The sequence below is a fragment of the Saimiri boliviensis genome, chromosome 9 (assembly GCF_048565385.1).
Source record: "Saimiri boliviensis isolate mSaiBol1 chromosome 9, mSaiBol1.pri, whole genome shotgun sequence".
In the NCBI taxonomy this organism is placed as follows: Eukaryota; Metazoa; Chordata; class Mammalia; order Primates; family Cebidae; genus Saimiri; species Saimiri boliviensis.
Window position 1 is genome coordinate 95,809,694 of NC_133457.1, and position 18,042 is coordinate 95,827,735.

Here is an 18,042-nt window from a genome sequence, read left to right on the forward strand (position 1 = left end):
CCTAGACCTGTCCCCCACCCCTGGGGGAAGAGGAGCACAGGAAGCAGACAGAAAGAAGAGACAACTGGCAGCCTGTGTTTTATTGGACAGCAAGAAGCAGCTACTCATATTCAGGCTTGGGGACAGGTGGAGGTTTCAATGCATAGGAGAGACAGCACAGGGAAGCATCTGGGCACAGGTGCATGTAAGTTTCTTGCCTTGTGCAGTAAGTCCGGCAGGCCCCTTGGCCCTTCCAGCACCGTTTGAATTCACTTCTCCCTAAGCAGAGGAAGACCACAGGTCACAGAGCAGCCTATGGGTCACAGGTTAGACCGCTGGTCACAAGTTATACCACAGATGCACTAACACTGGTCGAAGATTAGTCCTCTGGTCATTTGTTAACTCCCTAGTCATAGATGAGAGTACTGATTACAATTTAAATTAGACCTAATTAAATTAGGTCACAGGTTAGACCATTAGTTACAAATTAGAAACTAAGGCTGGGCACGGTGGCTCACGCCTGTAATCCCAGCACTTTGGGAGTCCAAGGCAAGCAGATCACCTGAAGCCAGGAGTTTTGAGATCAGCCTGACCAACATGGTGAAATCCTGTCTCTACTAAAAATACGAAAATTAGCTGGGCATGGTGGCATGTGCCTTGAGTCCCAGCTACTTGGGAGGCTGAGGCAGGAGAATCGCTTGAACCCAGGAGGTGGAAGTTGCAGTGAGCTGAGATTGCACCACTGCACTCCAGCCTGGGCAACAGAATGGGACTCCATCTCAAAAAAAAAAAAATAGAGATGAATTTCTTGTCCAGGTAAAACCACACACCAAGTACACATTAGCACTTTTCATAACAATGCTGCATGATTATAGGTAGTCTTATTACAACCCCTGCTATACAGGTAAAGAAACTGAGGCTCAGCGAGGTTAATGACGTTATCCAACTGGGCACAGTGGCTCGCGCCCCCCACTTTGTGCTAGTTCTTCTGAGCTGCTTGCTCTCTGCTTGTCTGAGGCTGTATGTCTAGAAATGTCATTTAGCAGTCAAGCTTGTCCACATGGTCCCCTCACTTGCCACATCTGCTCTAATTGGCCATCACAGTACCCGCATCATTTCCAACATGACAGTTACCACAGAACCTATGTCTTGTATTTATTTGCTTTTTTTTAACCGTCCTTCGTGACGCTGGAAGCTGCTTGAGGGCATGGACCATGCCCATATTGCTCATGATAACTTCCAGTGCAGTGGCGCAATCTCCGCCCACTGCAGCCTCCACCTCCTGGGTTCAAGCAATTCTCCTGCCAGCCCCCCAAGTGGCGAGGGCCACAGGTGCCTGCCACCATGCCCAGCTAATGTTTTTAATTTTTTGTAGAGATGAGGTCTCCCTATGTTGCCCAGGTTAGTCTCGAAGTCCTGGGCTCAAGCAATCCTCCCACCTTGGTCTCCCAAAGGGATAGGATTATGGGTATGAACCACCACACCCAGCCAAGAAATACTCTTAACGCGTCATCATATTTGAACTTCCCAATCACCCCAAGACCCAGAAGCAGTTTCTTTCTCCTGCGTGATCTGCACTCTCTTGCTCATATCTTGATTCTGTCACCCACCGATTTCCTCTGCGCTCCCTCCCCCAGCCACACCACCCTCCTTGCTGCTGTTCAAACACATCCATCACCCTGCCTCGGGACCTCGGCCCTTGCTGCTCCTTCTTTCTGTCTGGAACAATCTTCTCTCATATTTTCACCTTATTCAGACCTCTGTTCAAACCCACTTTATATCAAATAAGATTGCTGGAATCTACTTCAAAATAATTCACAGGGGAGGAGGAGGAAGTAAATAACAAAACAGGATTCGTTCAAGCTGGTAATTGTTGAGGTTGAGCGATGGGTAATAGAGGTTCTTTATACTATTTATTTCTTATTTTTGGTTGAAATTTTCCTAAATACCAAAGTTTCTGGCTGGCCTCATGCCTGTAATCCCAGCACTTCGGGAAGCCAAAGCTGGAGGATTGCTTTCGGCCGAGTTTGAGACCAGCCTGGGCAAAACAGTGAGACCCCCCATCTCTACAAAAAATTTAAAAAGTCAAATAAAGAAGTCTCTTTTTAAAAACTCATGCTGTTACATTAGTCTCTATTTCTGCATAAGTTTAAATTTTCCCATAATAAAAATGTTTAAAGTTCACCTTGTTTATTTATGTTATTCTCCCTACATTCATGTATATGTGAAATTTTCCTAAATAAAAAGTTTTTAAAAAGAAAAGATCTAGGCTGGCTGTGGTGGCTCACATCTGTAATCCTGGCACTTTGGGAAGCCAAGGCAGGTGAATTAGCCCAAGGTCAGGAGTTCGAGACCAGCCTGACTAACGTGGCGAAACCCCGTCTCTACTAAAAATACAAAAGTTAGCTGGGCATGGTGGCACATGCCTGTAAAACCAGCTACCTGGGAGGCTGAGGCAGGAGAATTGCTTGAACCCAAAAGGTGGAGGTTGCAGAGAGCCAAAATCGCACCATTGCACTCCAGTCTGGGCGACAAGAATGAAACTCCGTCTCAAAAAAAAAAGGGAAAAAATTTTATCAGAGGCCTTCCCTGTCCATCCTCCTCAGCCTTCCCATCACTGCCCCATCCAAACACTCGCCACTGTAACCCCTTCCCTTGTCTTTCTTCTTAGCACTTATCACCACCTGACATATGTTTATCTGTTTATTTTCTACCCCAACCAACTAAAATGTCAGCTGCATGAAAGCAAGGACCTTGTTTTCTTTCACTGCTAGACGTCTGTCACTGTTATGATTTCACAACCATCATAACATAAATGCATATTTATTGAGAGAATCCCATTTTGGAGATTCAAAAACTGAGGTGCAGGCTGATTTAGCAAGTTGCTCTAAGTTACCCAGCAGGTCGCTGGTGGGGCCAGAACTTAAATGCAGGCCCAGGCCCCTCTGTCCTCCAGGACCTGAGAGTCTGGTCCTCTTTCACACACACGCACATGCACATGCACACACACACACATACTAAGTGGGTACCTGGTGGCGCATGACCCAGGACCAGGAGAGCCACAAGGAGCAGAAGTAGCTGTGTCATGGCCACGGAGCTCCTGGGGCGGCTGCTGGAGAGAAAGCAAGAGGAGGGAGCCGAGATGCTGAGCCTCGCTGCTTCCAGCCCAGCCTTTATTGAGCGGCAGATGACGGCCGTGCTGTGGGCAGCAGACCTAAGTGGGAGTATGAGGCCATGTGGTCCCCAGGCTGCTTGGGACCTCTGCCAGCTACATGGGAACGGGTCAGCCACACCCTCTGGAGCCTGCTGAGCTCTGAAGCTGGGGGCAGAATTTTCTGAGACAATGTCTAGGGTCAGAAACTAGACATCTTCCCCGCCTAAGAGAGTGGAAAAAACCTTGACTTAAGAGAGACCTAATTCAATCCCAGCATCTCCCCCTAACTGCTGTGAGACATCAGACAAGTCACCTAACCTCTCTGAGCCTCAGGCTGTTGTCTATGAAATGATGACAGGCCCTTGCAAGGCCAAGTGACCAGCATGAATGCAGGCCGACTCTAAAATGGGAAGAACAGGCCAGGCGCGGTGGCTCATGCCTGTAATTCCAGCACTTTGGGAGGCTGAGACGGGCAGATCAGGAATTCGAAACCAGCCTGGCCAACATGGTGAAACCCCCTCTCTACTAAAAATACAAAAAAATTAGCTGGGCATGGTGGCGTGCAGCTGTAGTCCCAGCTGCTCGGGAAGCCGAGGCAGGAGAACTGCTTGAACCCAGGAGGCGGAGGTTGCAGTGAGCCGAGATCACACTACTGCACTCCAGCCTGGGCAACAGAGTGAGACTCTGTCTCAAAAAAAAAAAAAAAAAAAAAAAAAGGGAAGAGTAATAGGAGTAATAGTACCCATGTCATAGAGAGTAACAGCTACCCATCTCACTTAGGGGATTAAATGAAATAATACACTGGCTCTTAAAATGTGGTTCCCAGACCAGCAAGCAGTAGCCATACCTGGGATTTGTTAGAAATGCCACTTCTCTAGCCCTACCCGGAACCTACTGAATCCAAAGCCCTGAAGGGTGGGTCCCAGCAAAATGTGGCTTAACAAGCCCTCCAGGTGATTCTAACACACCGCCAAAGTTTGAGAACCCCTGAGATAATATTCATCTAGAGCTTAGAACAGTGTCTGGTACACGGGCTCTAAGTTGCGTCATGAAAGATGAATAGGGTAAAAGGTATCCCAGGCAGAAGGAACAGAATGTGCCTAAAAGAGTGGGACGTGAGCCAAGCAAGGGCTTTCCTGGGAGGAGAGGTTGAAAGGATTCTCCAGAGAATATAATGGGGCTTGAACTCCAAGTTCAGACTTCTGTATTGTAGACAACCAAAAGGTATTTTTTTTGGTTTTTTTTTTTTTTGAGACAGAGTTTCGCTCTTGTTACCCAGGCAGGAGTGCAATGGCGCGATCTCGGCTCACCGCAAACTCCGCCTCCTGGGTTCAGGCAATTCTCCTGTCTCAGCCTCCTGAGTAGCTGGGATTACAGGCACACACCACCATGCCCAGCTAATTTTCATATTTTTAGTAGAGACGGGGTTTCACCTTGTTGACCAGGATGGTCTCGATCTCTTGACCTCATGATCCACCCGCCTCAGCCTCCCAAAGTGCTGGGATTACAGGCGTGAGCCACCGCACCCGGCCCAACCAAAAGTTTTTTAGCAAGAGTGTAAGCTGTTCAAATCATGGTTTTAAATAAAGAAACTGAAAACCACAGAGGGGAGTTGACTTGCCTAAGGTCACACAGCAATTGAGCTGTAGAGATGGAACTAAAAGCCAAGTCACCTCACTCCCAGACAATGAAGGGTGCTGCAACAGGCACGGCCCATCTTCCAAGCCAGAAAGGTAAGCTAAGAGGGCCAAGCCACGGAAGGAAGCCAGCCATGAGGGCGTTCCGCATCAGTTCCAGGACCTGCTGGGGCTGAGCCAGTCTGCCCAGCTGCTGTGGGAGTTATTCCAAGCTGGACACCTGAACCCCCTCAGCCATGACAGCGAGCCCCACCTACAGGTGCAGCCTGGTCTCCATGGGCTCCACACATGTACACACCCCAATTTCTCAAGACCTAAAGGGAGGCACCCCTGTCAAAGAGTCTGGATGCTGGCCCCTCGGATGACCAACGTCACCAGCACTCTCTTTGCTCCATACCTGCAAGTTTGTTTGTTTGTTTGTTTGTTTTTTATCCATGAGTGATAGAAACAGTAGGCTGAACCTGGATGCAGTGGCTCACACCTGTAATCCCAGCACTTTGGGAAGCTGAGTTGAGCCCATCAACTGAGGTCAGGAGTTCAAGACCAGCATGACCAACATGGAGAATCCCTGTCTTTACTAAAAATACAAAATTAGCCAGGCATAGTGACAGGTGCCTGTAATCCCAGTTACTGGGGAGGCTGAGGCAGGAGAATCACCTGAACCTGGGAGGCAGAGGTTGCAGTGAGCTGAGATCGTGCCTTTGCACTCCCCTGACAGAGCGAGACTCCATCTCAAAAGAAAAAATAAATAAATAAAGAGAGAGAGAAACAGGCTGAACGGCAGAGACTTGAGGCCCAGAACCAGCTAAGCCTCAGCTGGTGAATGAATGAATGATGCAATGATGCCAAATATACGATTTTCAGGATTCTTCAGTGCAGACTTCCTGAGCTCTCTTTTCCTCCAGACCACCTCCCAGAATTAATCCTTCATCCAGAGCAGAGGTTCTCAAAGTGAGGTCAATGAGCCATCTGCACTAGGATCACTTGGGGCACTTGTTTAAAATGTAGCTTCCCAAACCCCTCTCCCAGCACTGCGGAATCTGCCTCTCTTGGAAGGTGGGACCCGAACATTTAGCAAGTTCCCCAAGTGGTTTTTCTGGAGGCTAATGTTGATTCATCCCCTTGATGGAGTGGACAGATGTGGACCCAGATGGGACGCTCCAGACCCAAGAATCGAGCCCCCATCCTCTCTCATCCACCACCCTTCACCCGGTTCAGTTCGTAGGACTGGCAGAAGCGGGTCAGCTGAGCTCTGCGCTTTCAGAAAAGTCACTGAGCGGCCAGGGCCTTGGGGCGGGGACCCCGGGGCTGCCCTAACGGGGCGGGGCTGGATGGGGCGGGGTCGCGGCTCCTCCCCCGACCCAGGGGAGGGCAACTGGCCTGAGGGGCTGCGTGCGGAGGCGGGTGGTGCAGCCTGGAGCATCCTGCCGCTGGAGCTGCGGGGGACCCTGGACCCTCCCACGCCGAGGTAAAGCCCTGCGCTCCGCGCCGCCAGCTTGCTAAAGTTGGAGCAGAGTTCGCCAGGCGATTGCAGGGGGGTTCTGCAGCGTTGCCAGGGTAGGGGGACTTCGAAACTGCGTCCCGAGGGTGAGGGTCTTCAGACCTTGGGACCCGGAGAGCTGGGTAGCCCTAGACAAAGACCCCCCGACCCCAGGATGGGGCATTCACACCCCGGATGCCGGCTGGGAAAGTTTGGACCCAGACTCCAGGAATGGCACAGCCTTCCTGGGCCCTGTGGTCTGTCCTCCCCGTCCCTTGCCACGACCCTGTCCTGTCACCTAACCTGAGGCCTGGCAGCTCCGGTCATTAAAAGCAGTTGGAGGCCGTAGCGCCAGCCGCTCCTGAATTTTTCACACAGTGGGCGGGTCAGACACGCGGTTCCCATAGCACCAGGGCACTCGGGTTACAGTCGGGTTACCCCCCACGCCCCCCCACCCTTCTGGAGTATCAACCCACCCTCCTGCCTCTTCCTCCTCAGACTCCGTGAAATTGGGCATCAAAGTTAAGTAACCCCTATCCTTGGTGGGGGACCTCAAACTGCACTCCCGACCCAGAACCTGTGAAAGAGAGCAGTGGGGAAGGGGAGGAGGGGAACAATTCAGATGCCTTTCACAGCCAGGGCCTCTTGTTGTATGGAAAGGGCAGGCCCGGTACACAGAAGGGAGAGTGTGCATGTGAGGACACCCCACCTCACTGCTGCCCTTCCGCCTGCCTGTCATCAGGAGTAGGTCATCCTTAATGGCCTCTGGGTGTGCATGTCTGTGTGTTCACAGCCTGTGCGCTCACTCCTTCCAGCCAGATCCAGGTGTACGCTCAGCCTGAAGCCAGAAGGCCCCCAACCCAAGAAGCTGAGGCACCTCATCCTCCCATCTGAACAAGAGGAGGATCTGGAAAAAGCCATCTCAGCAGCTTATCGGGATGCTATAGAAAGAAGCAGCAGCTCAAAGCCACTGGCTGACAGCCAATTCCCCCTTCTTTCAGAAGGAAGGAAGAGGCAAAACCCCTCTACCAAAGATGACACTCAACACCAGGCAGGAATCAAAGACCCCTCTGTGCCGGCGAGCTAGCACCCCACTGCCCCTGTCCCCGCGGGGCAGCCAGCCTGGCCTCCTGAGCACAGCGCCTTCCACTCAATCCCAGCATCCCCGGTTGGGCCAATCAGCCTCCCTCAATCCTCCCACCCAGAAGCCTTCCCCTGCCCCAGATGATTGGTCTTCTGAATCCAGTGACTCTGAAGCCTCCTGGGAGGCCTTCTACCGTGTGGTGCTACTTGGAGATCCTGGAGTGGGGAAGACCAGCCTGGCCAGCCTCTTTGCAGGGAAGCAAGAGAAGGACCTCCATGAACAGCTGGAAGGTAGGGGCCATACGGGCTGGGCTGGGATGTGGCCAAAGGAGTGAAAGCCCTGTCACCAGGGCACTGGGCTCCCAAGAACAGTTGTACAAGTCATGCACTGTTCAACTCTAAGGGGCATCATTCACTCAGACTATGACATGAACCATGTCCTCCCGTACTGAGAACCAGCTCGGTTGGGAGACCCCCACCTAGGTAGCACTGAAGGTATTGAGAGGCAGAACACCCAGATAGAACAACAGAGTGGATCTATCCAGGGGACCAACAGCCTTAGAGCTGAGAGGCTGACAGCTTTCCAGGCTGAAGTCCCTGAGCAGATCCTCATCCGTGTATTTATTTGCTCTTAGACAGGTGATTCTTATTAATACACAAATACTCTATATTTACTCATAACTCCAGAATCTACCAAATAGGCAGCTGTTACCTGCCTCCCACTAATTACAAACTAAAAGGTCCCTCCACAGAGGAGCCATGGGGGCAGGGCAAATGTAGTGTTTCTCAACATGCCCCACTCCAAAGTTGTACAGGGCACAGCCTGCACAATGAATGGTCAAGGGGAGGGAAATTCTTGAACAGAGCAAGAATTTTGCCAATTTCCCACGAATGAGAAGTGTATGATTCATTTCCATGTCATAAGGGTGGCAGTTCTGAGTTCCATGTCAAGAAATGGTGGGCTTCCACCCAGCTTGGAAACTCCCCACCCCGACGCCTCTGACTCTGATTCTCCTAGTCCCATAGACACCCATCTATGGTCACCATGACCTACAACAAAACTAAGATCCTTTGTGGAAGGGAGACTCCCAGACCCCAGGTTCTGGGCCCTGGGTTGCTTTATTCCCAAGAAATGAAGTGACCTGAGAGTGTCGGGGGCCCCAGGATGATGGAGTACAGGGAAGATAGAAGAGACGAAGGTAGGCCCTGAAGGACTGGGCAAGAGGACACAGGGTGAGTGGGGAAGGGGGTTGATTAAATGCAGAGAAAAGGTGGGGACATCTAGCCAGACTCTTCTCTAGTCTTAACTTCCCTCTGCCAGCCTCAAAAGTGAGAACCCATGTGTTACAAATAGGGAGACTGAGGCCAAAAGGGGATAACATGACCTGCCTGAAGCACACATTAAGTCAGAGACAGAGCAGGCCTGGGAGAATTCCTAGCCCAACTTTAACCCCACCACCCGACCTTCATTCAATCAATCAAGTCTTTTTGGCACCTACAATGCGCCAGGTATTATAGCAGCTAGGAAGACATGTGCTCCTGCCAGGAGAGACAGGCATCAAACAAGTGCAATGAGTGTTTCTGAGAAGTGGAGGGGGCGATGTGACCAGAAAGGCGGGTAGGGAACCCCACACTCTCTCAGGCTTGCCCCTCCTTTTGCAGAAGGTGTGTATGAGAGGACCCTCACGGTGGATGGAGAAGACACCACATTGCTGGTCGTGGACACCTGGGAGGCCGAGAAACTGGTATGGCACTGCAAGCAGGATTTGGGGAGACGGGTGCTGAGCCTAATACCAGACTCCTTCCTGTCCCCTCCTGGGACACTACAGATCAGGTGTGAGCAAAAGCTGAGGATGCAGCACCCTCCCCCAAAACCCACAGCCGCAAGCCGTCTTTCCAACCCCAAACAGAAGACCTTTTTGACCCTGGCCCCTTTTCTCACTCCATAATCCCCTCCCAGCGGGCATCCCAGAATGTGCTTCTCCCTACGCAGAGCTTCCCAGCATTATTTCCACCTTCACCCCACCCACCCACATTGTGCAGAAGGAATGTTGGATTTGGCACCAAAATGCCTAAGCCTGAACCCCCTTTCTTCTTCTTACTAGTTGTGTAGTTTTGTGCAATTGACCACTCCGAGTGCCAGTTTTCTCATCTGATAAATGGGTAAAACATTCTTGCCTTCCTCCTCAGCTAGTTTTTTAAAGTTCTTATGCAATCTCAGAGGTGAGCCCAGTTTAAAGCATGAAAAAATGCTGAATGGGGTGAAGAACTGTAAATGATAACTCTTAGTAATTATGACCTGGTAGCTAGAGAAAAAGGAAACCAGAGCAGGAAGACAGCAGTAGGCAGGAACACGTCCTATTATGGTTTTCTTTTGTTTGTGTTTTTTTTTTCTTTTGCTACACAGGTAATACATGGCTCATTGTAAAACTTTGAGGAAAAACACCTAAGCAAAGAGGATCTAAAAATCACCTGGGATCCCATCTCTAAGGCATAGGCCACTCTCCTAAAATTGAGGGAGGCCCTGCCCATGGGGTGGAGCTTAGGAGGACATTGATTCGTGATTGACAAGAATGGTTGACAGCTCTCCTTTTAACAACCATAAAAGGAAACCTCAGCCCAAATGAGCATAATAATGACGATGATTCTTATAACAGCACCTGACATTTATGGAGTGCCCACTTCCTAAGTGTCAGCCCCTGTGCTAAGCACTAGACATATTTTATGAATTCAATCAAAACAAAAACTGGGCCTGGTGCAGTGACTCAGGCCTGTAATCCCCGAACTTTGGGAGGGCAAGGCAGGTGGTTCACCTGAGGTCAGGAATTTGAACCAGCCTGGCCAACAAAATGAAACCACACCCCTACTAAAAATACAAAAATTAGCCAGGTGTGGTAGCGTGGGCACGTAATCCCAGCTACTTGGGAGGTTGAGGCAGGAGAATCACTTGAACCCGGGAGGTGGAGGTTGCAGTGAGCCAAGATCACGCTACTGCACTCCAACCTGGCCAACAGAGCAAGGCTCTGTCTCAAAAACTAAATGGTGAATCTTCTGATTCCCATTCTACTGATGAGGAAACTGAAGACCAGAGAGGTTAAATAATAATGTGTCCATAGCTCTCAAATAGCAAGTGAGATTCAAACCCAGATCTACAAAATCCCAGAGGCTGTTTCTTTTTATATTTTTTCTTTTTGAGACGGAGTTTCACTCTTGTGAAACTGTGTGTTTTCTGTGTGTCAAGATCACAAAAGCCAGTTGGTGCATGGATCTGTGCATAAGAACTCATTGGCAGTGTGATTAAAAATATAGATTCTTGGCTAGGTATAGTGGCTCACACCTGTAATCCCAGCACTTTGGGAGGCCAAGGTGGGCAGATCACCTGAGGTTAGGAGTTCAAGACCAGCCTAGCTAACATGGTGAAACCCTGTCTCTACTAAAATACAAAAATAGCCAGGGGTGGCAGCAGGCACCTTTAGTCCCAGCTACTCGGGAGGCTGAGGCAGGAGAATTGCTTGAACCAGGAGGCAGAGGTTGCAGTGAGCCTGAACCAAGATCGTGCCATTTCACTCCAGCCTGAGCAACAGAGAGAGACTCCACCTCAAAAAAAAAAAAAAAAAAAAAAAAAAAAAAAAAAAAAACTATATATATCTATATAGATTATAGAACCCCACTTTTAGGGTTTCTTACTTATTTATTTATTTATTTATTTTTGAAATGGAGTCTAGTTCTGTCGCCTAGGCTGGAGTACAACGTTGCAATCTTGGCTCACTGTAACCTCTGCCTCCCAGGTTCAAGCAATTCTCCTGAGGCAGATTCAAGCAATTCTCCTGCCTCAGCCTCCTAAGTAGCTGGGATTACAGGTGTGCACCACCATGCCTGGCTAATTTTTTGCATTTTTAGTAGAGATGGGGTTTTACCTTGTTGGTCAGTCTGGTCTCGAACTCCTGACTTCAGGTGATCCACCTGCCTTGGCCTCCCAAAGTGCTGGGATTACAGGTGTGAGCCACTGCACCTGACCAGAGCTCCTTATTCTCTAGGTCAAGGGTGAGGCCTGATAAATTTGATTTTTATTTATTTTAATTAATTAATTATTTTTTGAGATGGAGTTTCATTCTTGTTGCCCAGGCTGGAGTGCAATGTCGCAATCTCAGCTCACTGTAACCTCTACCTCCCATGTTCAAGCAATTCTCCTGCCTCAGCTTCCCGGGTAGCTGGGATTACAAGCATACCTTGCTAATTTTGTATTTTTAGTAAGGACAAGTTTTCTCCATGTTGGTAAGGCCGGTCTTGAACTCAGCCAGGTGTGGTGGCTCAAAAATTAGTTGGGCGTGGTAACGGGTGCCTGTAATCCCAGCTACTTGGGAGGCTGAGGCAAGAGAATTGCTTGAACCTAGGAGGCAGAGGTTGTAGTGAGCCAAGGTCACTCCACTGCACTCCAGCCTGGCAACAAGAGTGAAACTCCGTCTCAAAAAAGATAAATAAATAAAAATAAAAATAATACAGCCTCTGGGATTTTGTAGATCTGGGTTTGAATTTCACTTGCTATTTGAGAGCTCTGGACACATTATTATTATCATTATTATTTAACCTCTCTGGTCTTCACTTTCCGCATCAGTAGAATGGGAATCAGAAGACTCGCCATTTAGGTTTTGAGACAGAGCCTTGCTCTGTCACCCAGGCTGCAGTGCATTGGCATGCTCTTGGCTCTGGCTCACTGCCACCTCCACCTCCCGGGTTCAAGCAATTCTCCTGCCTCAGCCTACCAAGTAGCTAGGATTATAGGTGCCTGCCACCACACCTGGTTAATTTTTGTGTTTTTAGTAGAGATGGGGTTTCACCATGTTAGCCAGGCTGGTCTTGAACTCCTGACCTCAGGTGATCCACCCGCCTCAGCCTCCCAAAGTGCTGGGATTACAGGCATGAGCCATCGCACCCAGCCAAGAATCTATATATATATATATATATATATATATATATATATATTTTTTTTTTTTTTTTTTTTTTTTTTTTTTTTTTTTTGAGATGGAGTTTCGCTCTTGTTACCCAGGCTGGAGTGTAATGGCGCGATCTCGGCTCACCGCAACCTCCGCCTCCTGGGTTCAGGCAATTCTCCTGCCTCAGCCTCCTGAGTAGCTGGGATTACAGGCACATGCCACCATGCCCAGCTAATTTTTTGTATTTTTAGTAGAGACGGGGTTTCACCATGTTGACCCGGATGGTCTCGATCTCTTGACCTCATGATCCACCCGCCTCGGCCTCCCAAAGTGCTGGGATTACAGGCTTGAGCCACCGCGCCCGGCAAGAATCTATATTTTTAATCACACTGCCAATGAGTTCTTACACACAAATCCATGCACCAACTGGCTTTTGTGATCTTGACACACAGCAAATCCTCCATAAATATTTGTGCAATGAATGAATGAAAGAATGGTCAAGACTCACTTTCTCATTCTAGAGATGGGGAAAACTAAGACCCAGAGGAAGAAACCTGTCTGTAGTCAAGGTTGAGAACCCACATCAGTCTGACTCACCCTAAGGTTATTTGGTCTGGGAAATGATCAATATGGCTGTTGAGAACTTACCCCGCTTTGACAATAACGTTGACCATGGATCTGATGGTTTCCTATTCATCACCAAATTCCCATTTGGTTATCAGAAAATTTCTGGCTTCTGGTTGAGTGTGGAGGCTCATGCCTGTAATCCCAGCAGCACTTCGGGAGGCCAAGGCAGGTGGATCACTTGAGGTCAGGAATTTGAGATCAGCCTGGCCAATATGGTGAAACCCATCTCTACTAAAAATATAAAAATTAGCTGGGAGTGGTGGCAGGTGCCTGTCATCCCAGCTACTCAGGAGGCTGAGGCTGAAGAATCACTTGAACCTGGGAGGTGGAGGTTGCAGTGAGCCAAGACCACGCCACTGCACTCCAGCCTGGGAGACAGAGTGGGACTCCATCTCAAAAAGAAAAGAAAATTTCTGGCTTCTTCCCCACCTCACAAACACACTCAGTCTTTTTCCCTTTAGCGCCGACTGTTCCCTTTGCCTGGAATCTCTTCTCTCCTGCTTGGCCTGACCTTCCTTCCTAACCCCATTCACCAGTCCCCTGTGAAGCCCTCCCACACTCTGCCAGGGGAAGTTCTTCTGGCCTCCCGACCCCACTCCTCCAGCCACTTGCACATGCCTCTTACTGGCACTTTCACACTGCACTGTAACTCCCCATTTCCACAGCCTCTCTTCCAGATCATGAGCTTTTGGAGGGCAGAAACTGTGTCTTACTCAACACTTACAAAGTTATTACCTAAGTAGTCCAGTCTTGGAGGCCTGACCCTGACAAAAGATCACCATCCAAAATATCAGCGGAAGTCCAGTTCTTTCTTTTTCTTGGTCAAACAACTTGAAAGGACTCCACTTCTTAAAGTGCTCCGTGCCTCTCTCATCCCCTTGTGAAATTACACTTTGAAGTTGCTCCTTCACTTCCGTCTTAAAACTGTCCTGAAAAATGCCTTCCCTCTGACATCAGCCTCCTGTCCTCACTTCTCTTTTCTTTTTTTCTCTTCATTCTGGATTACAGCAGCCTTCAAGAACCATATGGGAAGGCTAAACCCTCCTAAACAAGGCAAAAGTGCCGAGCAGGCCAAGGCAGAACCCTCTTTAACAGGAACAGGAACCAAGTAAATGCTGCCTCCAATACCCAGCCTGCAAAACTAACCGTGAATGAGAGAATTCTGTGAGGTGGTGTTATTAGCCTAAACTTTCAAGCAGAGAAACTGAGGCTCAGAAAGAATCACTGGTTTTCCCAAGGTGACACAGGGAATTATGGCAGAATTTGTCCCCCACACCTGTCCAAACTATAAACCTCAGCCCCATCCCACCCATTAGACCATCCCAGCTCCACCTTTCTCAGCCAGGTCCTAGATACTCTCTGAGGACGGGCCTTGGGTCCCTCTCCCACAGGATAAAAGCTGGAGCCGGGAGTCATGCCTGCAGCAGGGCTGTGCCTACATCATCGTATACTCCATTGCAGACCGAGGCAGCTTTGAGAGTGCCTCTGAGCTCCGCATCCAGCTGCGGCGCACACATCAGGCAGACCATGTGCCCATCATCCTCGTGGGCAACAAGGCGGACTTGGCCCGCTGCCGAGAAGTCTCCGTGGAAGGTGAGCCCTCCATCCCACCCTTCCTCTTCCTCTGGGCCCCACTGTCATGGCTGCTCCTCCAGCACTCTTCATCTCAGTGACTGTCCCTGCCAAGCTGCCCCTACCCTGCAGCCAGTTGCCTAAGCCTGAAAGCCAGGAACCGTTCCTGCCTCCCCTCTCACCACCCCCAAACCAGTCCTTAAGTCCTGTCAGGCCACCTCCATTAATCCCACATCCCTTCCCTCTGTGCCGACAGCCTCTGTGCTATCCTGGCATCTCTACCTTCGACAGTCCTCCTACTTCTCAATCATTCTTCCTCACCAGCTGCCAGAATTTTCCAAGACCAGAGCTAAATTTACGCTTCTTAAAAATGCCTGTATGTGGCGGGCCATGGTGGCTCACAACTATAATTCTAGCACTTTGGGAGACCAAGGCAGCAGGACTTGCTTGAGCCCAGGAGTTCAGGACTAGGTTTGGCAACACCGCAAGACCCTCTCACTACAAAAAACAAAAAATAATTTTAACTCTTTTTAAAAAAAAAACCCTGCCAGGCACAGTGGCTCATGCCTGTAATCCCAGCACTTTGGGAGACCCAGGCAGGTGGATCACTTGAGGTCAGGAGTTCGAGACCAGCCTGACCAACATGGTGAAACCCCATCTCTACTAAAAATACAACAATTAGCCAGGTGTGGTGGTGAACACCAGTTATCCCAGCTACTTGGGCAGCTGATGCATGAGAATCGCTTGAACCCAGGAGGCAGAGGTTGCAGTGAGTCGAGACCACACCACTACACTCCAGCCTGGGCAACAGAATGAGACTCTGCCTCGAAGAAGAAAAAAAATTCTTCTACGGCTCCCCTATCCCCTTAATCAGAGACTTTATTCACCAACATAATAGGCCCGGTGCCTACAGGCTTTTCAAGGGCTTATATTTGAGAACTGAAAACAACGATTATTGGCTCCAAAATACAGTGAAAAAAATTAGAAATGCAAATTTCTCAAAGCTTTAATTGTCTGCAAAACGTATCTGTCAGCCAGCAACTACAAACCAAAACTTTAAATGTCGCATATGGATTGTATTTACAATGGGATGGGGAATACTTTAATAAGTTTGACATATCAGATGGGGCCTATGAAATTTTTAAATGGTTTTACTCACAGAATAAAATCTTAAAAATGTGTAAACTGAGACCCAGAAAAGAAAAGCCAATTTCACAGTCACCAGCCCTTGAGGACTAGAACTCGGACCCAGTGGCATCCTGGAGGTGGAAAACCGTATGTTTTGCGGACAGACATCCAAAAAAAAGAAAAAAGAAAGAAAGAAAACCTGCAACATAAGCCCCAGGAGATTTTGTTAAAGCACAGATTTCCAGACCTCAACCCAAACCTACAGAATCAGAAACTCTGAGGGTGGGTCCAGTAATCTGCATTTTAACAAGCTCCCCCAGGTAATCCCAATGAATTAGACCCTTCACCCGGCATTCAATCTGGCCCCTACCTGACCCCAGCCTTTCTGTCTTCCCTCAAAGCCCAGTCTGATTTACCTGAGTCCCCAGACAGCAGCACCAGGTCTGGGCACAGGAAAAATTGCTTCCAATCGAGACTGAACACACCTTCTCTACCTTTTTCTCCACCTTCCGGCTGTGGCTCCACCCCTGCTCGCCGGGCCCCGCCCCCTCAGAGGGCCGCGCCTGCGCTGTGGTGTTCGACTGTAAATTCATCGAGACGTCAGCCGCGCTGCAGCACAACGTGGCGGAGCTCTTCGAGGGCGTCGTGCGCCAACTGCGGCTGCGCCGCCAGGACTGTGTGGCCGAGGAGTCCCCAGCACCGCGACGGCGAGCCAGCCTAGCCCAGCGCGCTCGTCGCTTCCTGGCACGCCTGACAGCCCGCAGCGCACGCCGCCGGGCACTCAAGGCCCGCTCCAAGTCCTGCCACAATCTGGCCGTGCTCTGAAGCCGCCCGCCCTTCGGAGGGTTGGCAGGTCACTGAGGTGCATTCCGGGCTCCACGGACGACACTGCGGGACAAAAGCGCCGCTCCCTGGAGTCAGCAACGTGGGTCTTGCTTACCTGCCCTGATGGCCTGAGCATCCCCCAGATCCAAGCCTGGGGGACGCCAAGGAAGCGATGGACCAAAGCCCCATGCTGGGCGCAACGTAGTTTTTATCTGGTGGGGGTCTTTTTGTAAAAAAGTCTTCCTTGTCCCTGGGCTCTAGCCAACCCTTAGAAAACCTCACAATAAACCAGACTAGAAGGATGACCCATCTGAATGCCCAGACCTCTCCGTCTCGGCTCTTTGGGTCATCTCCACCTACTGCCCTCCCATCTACACTTGACTACAGACTGGTTTAGTCTGCTGGCCCGGGTGTCAGGGCCAATCAATAAAGTCCTTGGACCAATTTTGTGCTCAGGCCTTTCTCCGGGCAGTGGATCCCAACCACAGTTCCGTGACCAGCTACTTTCTCATTAACCCATTTTTTACATTCTAGATTCTCATGTCTGGAAGGACCTCATCCTGGCAATAGAAGTGCTGGCGTTTGTTGGGAGCTGGGTACTAAGCTGTCGCCACTATTAGTTTTTGTTTGTTTTTTGTTTTGTTTTGTTTTTGAGACGGAGTTTCACTCTTGTTACCCAGGCTGGAGTGCAATGGAGCAATCTCGGCTCACCGCAACCTCCGCCTCCTGGGTTCAGGCAATTCTCCTGCCTCAGCCTCCTGAGTAGCTGGGATTATAGGCACGTGCCACCATGCCCAGCTAAGTTTTTGTATTTTTAGTAGAGACAGGGTTTCACCATGATGACCAGGATGGTCTCGATCTCTTGACCTCGTGATCCACCCGCCTCGGCCTCCCAAAGTGCTGGGATTACCGGCTTGAGCCACCGCGCCCAGCCACCACTATTAGTTAATCCTCCCAACGCCTGGGAGGAGGGTGTTACAATTAACCCCATTTTGCTCATTAGTAAACTGAGGCATGGGACAGTGAAGGCCCACCAAGGTCATACAGCTGCTACTCGTGAAGCTGCCGGGATTCCAGTTAGGCTTGTCAGACTCCAGTGACCAACTTATCCACTGTCCTCTTTAAAGATGTTACAAAACCCTGTAGAATCTTAGGAAAACTAATTTAAAGACATAATTTCGGCCGGGCGCGGTGGCTCAAGCCTGTAATCCCAGCACTTTGGGAGGCCGAGGTGGGTGGATCACGAGGTCAAGAGATCGAGACCGTCCTGGTCAATATGGTGAAACCCCATCTCTACTAAAAATATACAAAAAATTAGCTGGGCATGGTGGCACGTGCCTGTAATCCCAGCTCCTCAGGAGGCTGAGGCAGGAGAATTGCCTGAACCCAGGAGGCGGAGGTTGCGGTGAGCCGAGATCGCGCCATTGCACTCCAGCCTGGGTAACAAGAGCGAAACTCCGCCAAAAAAAAAAAAAAGACATAATTTCACATCCAATTTAAAGGAGGTTGGGGCGGGAATACTCTATGAAACTCAATCCATTAATCCCGGGGATGGACCCCAATTTAATCCAATTCACTCATTTCCCTAAGGCAGAAACAAGGCTTGAGAGGGGAGGTGAGCAA

The 18,042-nt window shown here is 49.8% G+C and overlaps 2 protein-coding genes across 4 annotated transcripts; one reads left to right on the plus strand and one right to left on the minus strand.

The window, feature by feature from the left end:
- Positions 1–65: 65 nt before the first annotated feature.
- Positions 66–16,067, minus strand: DEFB124 (defensin beta 124). Its single transcript, XM_039479823.2, has 3 exons — positions 16,011–16,067; positions 3,009–3,091; positions 66–258 (listed from the first exon to the last, which is right to left on the minus strand). The coding sequence occupies exons 2-3, from the start codon at positions 3,064–3,066 to the stop codon at positions 101–103; spliced, it is 216 nt and encodes a 71-aa protein (XP_039335757.1). The 5' UTR covers positions 3,067–3,091; positions 16,011–16,067; the 3' UTR covers positions 66–100.
- On the plus strand, positions 6,125–17,361 carry REM1 (RRAD and GEM like GTPase 1). 3 transcript variants are annotated; one of them, XM_074406376.1, is made up of 5 exons: positions 6,125–6,238; positions 7,044–7,624; positions 8,996–9,078; positions 14,286–14,487; positions 15,996–16,391. In XM_074406376.1, exons 2-5 carry the CDS (start codon positions 7,285–7,287, stop codon positions 16,313–16,315), a joined length of 945 nt encoding a protein of 314 aa, XP_074262477.1. In that variant the 5' UTR covers positions 6,125–6,238; positions 7,044–7,284; the 3' UTR covers positions 16,316–16,391. The 3 variants fall into 3 exon arrangements, with proteins under 3 accessions (XP_074262477.1, XP_074262476.1, XP_010350035.1); XM_074406375.1 differs by having other exon boundaries at positions 7,066–7,624; XM_010351733.3 differs by having other exon boundaries at positions 6,126–6,238; positions 7,066–7,624; positions 16,148–17,361.
- The last annotated feature ends 681 nt before the right edge of the window (positions 17,362–18,042 follow it).